Source organism: Eschscholzia californica, unplaced genomic scaffold (genome assembly GCF_041429995.1).
Source record: "Eschscholzia californica isolate CP2 unplaced genomic scaffold, dmEscCali1.0.p SCAF_4, whole genome shotgun sequence".
NCBI classification, from domain to species: domain Eukaryota; kingdom Viridiplantae; phylum Streptophyta; class Magnoliopsida; order Ranunculales; family Papaveraceae; genus Eschscholzia; species Eschscholzia californica.
The window spans coordinates 5,102,477-5,110,978 of record NW_028238461.1 but is presented as its reverse complement, the minus strand read 5'-3'; the positions used below and the strand labels follow the sequence as shown (position 1 = coordinate 5,110,978).

The window sequence follows — 8,502 nt, the reverse complement described above, 5'->3', positions numbered from 1 at the left end:
CGTTGCGATGTATATGCACTTACGAACTGGGCTACTAGTTGTGTGAGAATAGTCTCACATGAGAGAAGGGGTAACTAGCAACCAAGAATATAATGTATAGGTCATCTCCACTCATTATCAATTGATTCTGAGTTGGATGACCACAAACTTAACATGATATCAGAGCTAGGCCCACACGTGCCCCACATCACCCCAAAACGAATAAAATACATGTGTTAGGTTAACCATATCACACGTGATCGGGTATGTGAGAATAGTCCCACACAGGAGAAGGGGTAACTAGCAACAAAGAATATAATATATAGGTCCTACCCACTCATTGTCAATTGGTTCTGAGTTGGATGACCACAAACTTAACAAGTTGTTGGCGACTGCCCCCACCATTATCATCATCGTCTTCATATTTTCCACTTACACAATAACAACCACGAGATGCTCTTAGGAATCCCTGTTTCTTTCGATCTCCTCTTGGTTCTCCCTCTAAACTTCTTTGTTTAATCGTAATTTAGGGTTGATTGACTTTATGTCCGGCCATAATCCCGGCCAGGTACATGGGGCCTAAAACTAGGGATAAACCAAACCAATCAAACCAAACCGGTCAAATCAGTTTTCAAACCGAACCCAACAAAGAATGGTTCGGTATTGGTTGTAGATTTCCCAAAATCAACTGGTTTGGTTTGGTTCGGTAAGTGGATGTAATTTTGAGGAACCATTAAAACCAAGCCAGTCAAATTCAATTAATATATATAATTATATATACATAATTTATTCTAAAATATTTCTATCATATCTCTATAATTTCATACAAATATATATCTGTCATCAAGTTCTAGCCCGAAACAAGAGTAACTACCACACATACAAAACAACAAAACTACTACAATATTACTAGCCAATATTAAATTAAAATGATCCATGTGTCATTAAAGTTACTAGCTACTATATAATTTTTTGGGTCGGTGGCTTGCAAAGTTGCACATGTCTTAAATGTTTTCCGTCGTGTTATGCTCGTTAGATTGTTTCTTCAAGTTTTGAGTGTTGTCTTGATTTTACGTCAATGTGTGAAGAAAGTAACTCGATTTGTCGATTTTCATGGAGAACAAAATATTTCTATGGATGGTTTGGTATCCAGCGGTATCCAAACCGCTCATTGACGGTTTGGTTGGTAACTGGACCAAACCATGAGCGGTTTGGTAACGGTATGAGAAATCACTAACCAAACCATGAACGGTTTGGTAGCGGTTTGAGATATCACTTACCAAACCATGAGCGGTGTAGTAATGGATGACCAAAATACCAAATATCGAACTAAAGAACACCGTACCGAATACCCTTTCTTTCACTCATTCTGGCCGACTACTTATGGACAGGCATGGTATTAGCCTCGTTAGCCTTCTCCACCTTTTTATGTTGAGACGGGACTATTGTGTTGTGCAACCAAACATCTATGTTTAGTATGACCTTCAAATAATTTTGGGCAAAATGCTTTTTTAGGTTAAATATCCTTATTCATTGATCTAGTTTATAAACATAACGGGGAAAAGATTCTATAAGATTGCTTAATCCTATGTGAAGTGGTGCTTATTTTTCTCATTGTCTGAACGACTGAACATGATAATCTGAATTTTACTATTATTTTGACCTTTTTAGTTATTGTCCCAGCAGAAAATGGATTTCAAATTTTTAACGGTCACGAAATATGAATAAACATCAGTGTTACAATAATAATCACTTTATGTAACAAATCAGAATGTTACATTCTTTATAAACTCAGATTCGATCTTTCATTCTCAAATGGGAGGCTATACATCCTTTCGTTGTCCGTTTGCTACGCTAAATCTTCTCATCCGATGCCTACACTTCCAAAACTGCAATCAACACTCATCGACAACAAAAACCTGAATTTCACATGATCAGGCACTCATAGTCCCGAGAATCGAAGCTAAATGCACGAGGCAGACTCCACTACAAAGATCATCTCTCGATTTCATGACAAACCTTCAGATTTTACCAAAAGATCTTTTGATCTCACTGCTCGCTTTGATTTCATGACATGTCCCGGTTTCACTTCAAGGTCTTCTGATTTCATATACAGATCTTCTGCTATCAGTGAAAGACATTCAGGTTGTATATTATGATCTTTTCTTATCACTTCAAAGCTTTCAGATTCCATAACAAGTTCTTCAGATTCCATGTCAGGATCATCTGATTTTAATACAAGGCCCTGACCATAAGCAGCAATAAGAAGAGCCTCAGCTCGACCTGTAAATGTTATCAACGCAAATGCAATATTAATGTCGTGTTAGCAAGTCATATTCCGGCTAAAACTATACGAGGGATTTGGGTGGGGTTGTACGTCCAAGAATCTCTTTACAGTGGCCGAATTTATTGGGTAGAAAAACTCATCAAAAAACACAAATAGACGAAGTAAACGAAAATGTCTTACACTGGATGTGATTAGGGACGCCAATTTTCATCCTACTCCTTGGGCTCTCACAGAACCTTGATTATATACTTAGACAATTACTCTTAATTCATTATTAAGAGATTCAAGGTTAAATTTTGTACTCTTGTTCATCAAAAAAATTTGTCTCGTTATTTACTTAAGTACAAAACATGTCTTCATTACCATGCCCTGATTATTTGTTTTCAAGGCTATGACATGTTAAGTTATTCAGGTGGGAGTGTCAGAGTAATCCCTCGTGGGTTTTGGGATGGGTACATAAGAGTTACTTGATTAGGTGTGGGGAATCCTTCTAATCATGCACCATTGTCATCTTTGAATCGTAATTAGCAATAGGCATCAGACTACGAATCAGAGCTTAAAAGATTACTTCATCATGGTTCCTACTTCCTACCCAAATAAAGCTGTGATTTAAACAAGACTGCGCTCGTAGAGACTCAGATTCTATGATAATAGAAGAAATTGAGTACCGTGATCTTTCTTCCTTGTCAATTGGGAACTCAAAGATGGAAATAATGTTGATGCAGCTTTCCTGCTATCATCCTGTAAAACTCAAAATGTGTCACAGTTCATATATACAGCATATAACTTGTCTGAGAACATCTTCTCGAAACAAGATTCCGTTAAGTTGCAAAATGACATAATCAGATAATAAAAGCTTAGGGGCATTATCCAATATAAATCAAGTTCATGTATAAGAAAATGGCAAACAGACCTTAGTCAAGCGGGCTCCTGCAAGTTGAAAGTGGTTTTTCCAAAGGAGTGAAGGCACCGGAACAACGGAAAATCCAGAGGCAACTAATATCCCAATCCATAACCCATATCCAAATCCTCCACTCCACCATCCCTTATTCATGAAAGGAAGTTTCTTCAACAATATTATTTAGAAAACTTTATGGTATACTCTCCATAAAGAAAAGTAGCCTGCTACAATAACAATTTATGCTAACATATATAGGACAGTTTCGGTTTCCTTGAAATAGAGGTGTTTATTCCTAACCTGTTTTCCATCTTGTGGATAAGGAATTGATTGCTCAATATATGCTGTAGTTCCTGAGATACAAAAAAACTATCTCAAGTAAATAAGTTATCTTTCTAAAAGAAAAGTGTGGATGCCAACTTATGATACCCGTAAAATCAGAATCGCAGAAAAAGACAATCCAGTGAAAGTAAAAAAAGTTAATTAATTCTAAAAGTTTGAAGTATGAAAACTGAGATTTTTTATTATCATTTTCAAGTATGAAAAGTGATTGATATCCACTCGCATTACCAGACTATCTGAGAAAGAAATAGTTCATGCGAGGGTGTGAGCACATAGTTAAAACAATGCTAGTTTATTAGTGGTTTCGCATAACAGGGCAATAGTTAGGGCCTTGGGGGAGGTAATTTCTGTTAGTTTTTACACCGTATACCGAGTAATGACCTATTTCCTTGACTTGCTTTCTGACGAAATTTCTTTATTAGAAACACCAACTGACCTACTTCGACTTTCGACAAGAGAACAATTGACATGGATATAATGTTACAAAATTGAAGGAACCAAACATCCAATAAAATACCAAGATAAAGAATAAATCCATGAATCCATAGATGGCAATTCTGCCCATAGCTCAAAGCACTAATCATACTGTCACGCCACTCCACAGTTTTCCTTCGACGTAAACTCATTCAAACTATAAAAAAAAGAATTGCATCATACCAGGTGGGGTGTCAAAGCTCCGAACCAACTGAACGATAGATTTAGCATCTAAACGCCTTCGAATTCTTTTACCAACCAATACTTGCAGGTGAGGAGTATCGAAAACCTAGAAAATTTATAAAACAAAAACAAGATAATACAAATTTAAAAAAAGAGCAAACGATAAAGTTACCTCTTATATATTTAAGTTATAACTCCTTTTCAAACAAGGAGGTAGAATAACACTAGCCTCGTACAAGAAGGCAAAAACAAAAGCAAGTCTGAATGAAATTTGGTTGATATGTCGATCTCTTGAAGTATATTAATGGGTAACTCCCAAGAACAACAAATGGATGACTTTTAACGACATCAACCAGCAGCAATGTTTTAACAAACATTCAAGGCGTACGCCTCATGGCGAGGCGACCACCTGATGTCTTGAGGCGTACGTATTTGAACTCAAGAACAAAGTGTGTGCATCTGAAGTCACCTGTTACTTTGAGTTGCAGGGAAACACAAACAATATTTGTATTTTTGTTTATTAAACACTTACAGCCTTCTATTATGGTAGTCAAGTAAAAAAATATATCTTCAACAAAAAAAAAAAAGTAAAAAAATATACTACTTTACATATTGGATACCATTTTCCTAACAAAAAAAAATTAGTTTACGCGTTTTACGCATCGAGGCATTCACCTTGACTTGAGGTGCTGCCTCGCCTTGTAAGAGCAAAGCGCCTCAAGGTGTAAATACGTATTTTAAAACTTGACCAGCAGACATTATTAAGTCTTCATATTGACTCAAAATCATGAGAATCCAGACAATACCATCAAACATCAAACTACAGCGTTATAAATTTATGAGCCAAACTACATGCTAAACTTATCAAAGGTCACAACATCCACAACACTAATACTCATAATGCCAAGGAAAAATACGAACGGCCTCTGCTTGTCTCGCTGCCTATTACTCCGAAGGGGTGAATCGCTAGAGCAGGACTAAACCCCCCGAGTGATGCTATTGATGCTAAACCCTAAACCCTACACATACATACCCTCTTTTCCTAATAACCATTGTAGTGTAAATATAATTCATAAGAATCACAGAAATTACCTGAGCAGAGCAACCAGAGTGATCAGTTTTCAAGAGTGCCAAAGCTCCTGAAAGATCTGGGTCAATCCCAACTACCCATTCCATTTGAGTACCATTACTTCTTGGCTCAATACTCGATTCACCAGATTTCTCAGGTAAAGGACAAGAAAGTGAATTTAACCATTTTTCTTTTAGCTCAGCATCAGAAACCTTAGCCCTAACCCTACAACTATCCCCCAAAACCCTCTTTCTGCAACTTCCACTATGAACGTACTCATGAACATCAATCAGTGAAGAACCACTAAATGACCTATATTTAGAGGAACAAAAACGAATTTTTGTTCTGAAATTGAAACAGATAGTGTTCATGGGAAATGTTGGTGATAGAGTTTGTGAAGTTAGTATTGGGAAGGCTTCCATTAAAATTAGGGTTTCGAAATTGGAATAGAAGTTGGATAGAGGTGAATGATTAAAAGACCAGATTTGGGCGAAGCTTGGGGTATAGGTGAAGAGATTTCTTCATTTTTCTTTTTTGATTTTCAGTTTGGAGTTAGAAAATTTCAAATATGGATTGTGTATTTGTGTTCATGTAGAGAAGAGGGGGAATTTGAAACGAGGTTGGACAAGTCGGCCCCCTCTGATTTTGGGATGTTTTAAAGGCAGGACAGTAACGCAATCTCCCAAACAAGCAATATTTTTATGCTTATTTCATCTTGAATGTTGTATGTCAATATTTCTACTTTGAATGAGTTGGACTACTGCTATTGTAACGCCCCAAGCCTTAGAGTTGCTGATATTGTCACCGCTTTAACCACCTCATACAGGTAACGCCCCAAGCCTTAGAGTTGCTGATATTGTCACCGCTTTAACCACCTCATACAGGTAACGCCACAAGCCCACCCAAAAGGAGTCCGTGCTTGTAAAGTACTAAAGCGAATCCCATTTAATCCGGCCAAATAACATTTCTCTATTATACTTTCTTATGAAGCTCTTCCAAAGAATAAAATATCGTCGTTTTTTTTTCATTTTAATACTGGAAAAAGACCTCTCGTGTGGAAACAAAAATGTTAATGACACTAAATGCACCCCGATAGATAAGATCAAATCGGAAATACCTTTTGTCTCGTACTACTCTCTCCTATACAGAATATCATGTTATGAGAAAACAATAACTGTTTGCTCATATCAAACTCGAAGGGCCATGATATTATTACCTAACATTCATATTCTATATGGCGAAGACGGTATTCTTTTTCTCTCAAATAAAAACTCATGTTATTTTGTACACTGCACGGTATTAAATCGAGTCAGCTCCCTAGTAGGTACAGAATTAGCACCTCAGCTACAGTTAAATATTGAAAATCTGCAACTTCGATCTCTAATGACAGAAAGTGATACAAGCAAATGAATGATATATACAGAATGCAGTCATAATATCCCAAAATCCCAAAATCAACAGAATCCTCGAGGTTTCATACAAGCAAATGATACATAACACAGATTCAAGTTTACAAATCTAAATTCAACTACACAAGGATGGCCTTCATCAGAAACATCTTCTTAAACACAGTTAACGTGAAATAATATTGATCACGAAACTGACTAGTTATAACACAATCCTACTCTAATGAAGACGGCAAATATCAATCAAGAACTAGGGACGTGGCATGGAATGTTTTAAACCTTGGTGTAACTTGTAAGCTATGCTCATCTGTTCTTAACTCTTAGGTATACCGCATTTGTCTAAGTGGAACCACCTACTTAATATATTCAACTTCACTAAACCTCATAGATGAGATTCATCTGATAGCAACAACCGCATATAATAGTTACTGTAATAACAGTAGTCTGCTGGCGGCGAGTTATACTCGGCTTGAGCTTACAGGCCTTGCTTGCCTTTAACAACCGAGGATATGCAATCTTGCAAGCAAAGTTAGATATCTGCCTCTGCGAGAATGTTAAAGAGATAATTAATTTTTGGAGGTAGAGAAAATAGATTGAGAAGAAAATGTTGTAATTCATTTGCGTGATAGTATGAGTGCAAGGAGAAGGTCGAAGTTAAGAAATATTCACCTGGAGGCGTAATCGCTTACTGGCAGCTGCTTTTTCAGCTTTCTTCTTTTCTTTCTCAAATTGGAATTTTGGCCTCCATGTTTTATCCCTGTACACTTTTGCAGTCACCTCATTGGTGGCTATCAAGATGTTATCGAACAAGATACCATCTTGCATTGTCCAAATTTCAACTCCAACAGCAACAATTGGCTCGAAATCAAGTTTGTCAATCTCAAAGTATTCAGGATTCGGAATCGCCCTTGGTATCCAAATGCCCTTGTTAGTCAGAGGACAGTGCCATTTTCCCCTGTAAGCAGGGGGTCGCTTCATTGATATCTTGCATTCACCACACCCAGGTTCTTTCTTATCCATCACATTGTCGGGCGCTGGTGGTTCACAATCACCATTCTCTTCGTCATCCCAATCTTGTTGCATTGATGCTTCAGGGTTACCAATCTCCTCCTGCTCATCATCCAGCCATTTGTCGGGCTTTACTGCATTGTCCTCAAGTACTACCTCATCCAAATCATTTGGTTTTACCACACATAGATTTGGAACTTGTGCTCTCACAACCCAGTCATTTGGCTTTTTATCATCCGAACTAAGAATTCTTTTAGCAGGAATTATGGGGGGTTCAAAATCCTCTCCTTTGAGTAAATTAGCCTGTCTTTTCTTCTTCCCATCGATTAAAATCACCAACTCATTGTCAGGGTTCAAAATGGCAGTATACACGTGGGTGAGTTTGTCGGAGGGTACACCTGGAGGGAACTTCAGATGATGCTCAATATACTCACCGCTCTTAGGATTCTTGTGATTCAAGATGAAGTGAACCTTGTTCATGGGACCACATTTGTCGGGTCCAAACATGATAGAATACGGGGTCTCATTGTCAAAATCCTCCAGTTTCCATCCTCTCTCTTGAGGTTGAAGGTATTTAAGGTACGCACCACCGCATTTAAGTCCGCTAATATCTTTCTCTCTAATCTTTGTAACTAATCCTCTATCTCTCTCTAATTTCTCTCTCTCTCTCCCATCTATCTCTCTCTCATCTCTCTATGATTCCGGTGAAGGGGAGGAGCCCCTTCGCCCGAATTATAGTGAGATGAGAGAAAGAGAGAGAAATTAGAGAGAGAGAGAGAGAGAAATTAGAGAGAGAGTAGTTAGAGGGTGTTTGATTTTTGCACTTATTAAGTGATTTTCACTTATTAAGTGCGGG

General features: G+C 37.5%; 2 protein-coding genes across 2 annotated transcripts; both read right to left on the bottom strand.

Annotated features, from left to right (window-relative positions):
* Window positions 1-1,643: 1,643 nt before the first annotated feature.
* On the bottom strand, window positions 1,644-5,949 carry LOC147541892 (Holliday junction resolvase MOC1, chloroplastic-like). Its single transcript, XM_086636495.1, has 6 exons — window positions 5,256-5,949; window positions 4,164-4,269; window positions 3,465-3,517; window positions 3,180-3,311; window positions 2,935-3,007; window positions 1,644-2,262 (listed from the first exon to the last, which is right to left on the bottom strand). The coding sequence occupies exons 1-6, from the start codon at window positions 5,652-5,654 to the stop codon at window positions 1,988-1,990; spliced, it is 1,038 nt and encodes a 345-aa protein (XP_086492621.1). The 5' UTR covers window positions 5,655-5,949; the 3' UTR covers window positions 1,644-1,987.
* A 721-nt stretch (window positions 5,950-6,670) lies between these two features.
* On the bottom strand, window positions 6,671-8,243 carry LOC147541891 (calnexin homolog). The gene is made up of 2 exons (XM_086635094.1): window positions 7,308-8,243; window positions 6,671-7,181 (listed from the first exon to the last, which is right to left on the bottom strand). The coding sequence occupies exons 1-2, from the start codon at window positions 8,151-8,153 to the stop codon at window positions 7,014-7,016; spliced, it is 1,014 nt and encodes a 337-aa protein (XP_086491220.1). The 5' UTR covers window positions 8,154-8,243; the 3' UTR covers window positions 6,671-7,013.
* Between the last annotated feature and the right edge of the window lie 259 nt (window positions 8,244-8,502).

Excerpts from the sequence above, each read along its gene's own strand:
- LOC147541892 (XM_086636495.1), bottom strand. The coding sequence starts at position 5,654 with ATGGAAGCCTTCCCAATACTAACTTCACAAACTCTATCACCAACATTT. Across the intron at positions 3,518-4,163 it reads GAGCTTTGACACCCCACCTG|GAACTACAGCATATATTGAG; the intron begins GTATGATGCAAT and ends TTTGTATCTCAG. Across the intron at positions 3,008-3,179 it reads CAGGAGCCCGCTTGACTAAG|GATGATAGCAGGAAAGCTGC; the intron begins GTCTGTTTGCCA and ends TGAGTTTTACAG.
- LOC147541891 (XM_086635094.1), bottom strand. The coding sequence starts at position 8,153 with ATGTTTGGACCCGACAAATGTGGTCCCATGAACAAGGTTCACTTCATC. Across the intron at positions 7,182-7,307 it reads GTAAGCGATTACGCCTCCAG|AGGCAGATATCTAACTTTGC; the intron begins GTGAATATTTCT and ends ACATTCTCGCAG.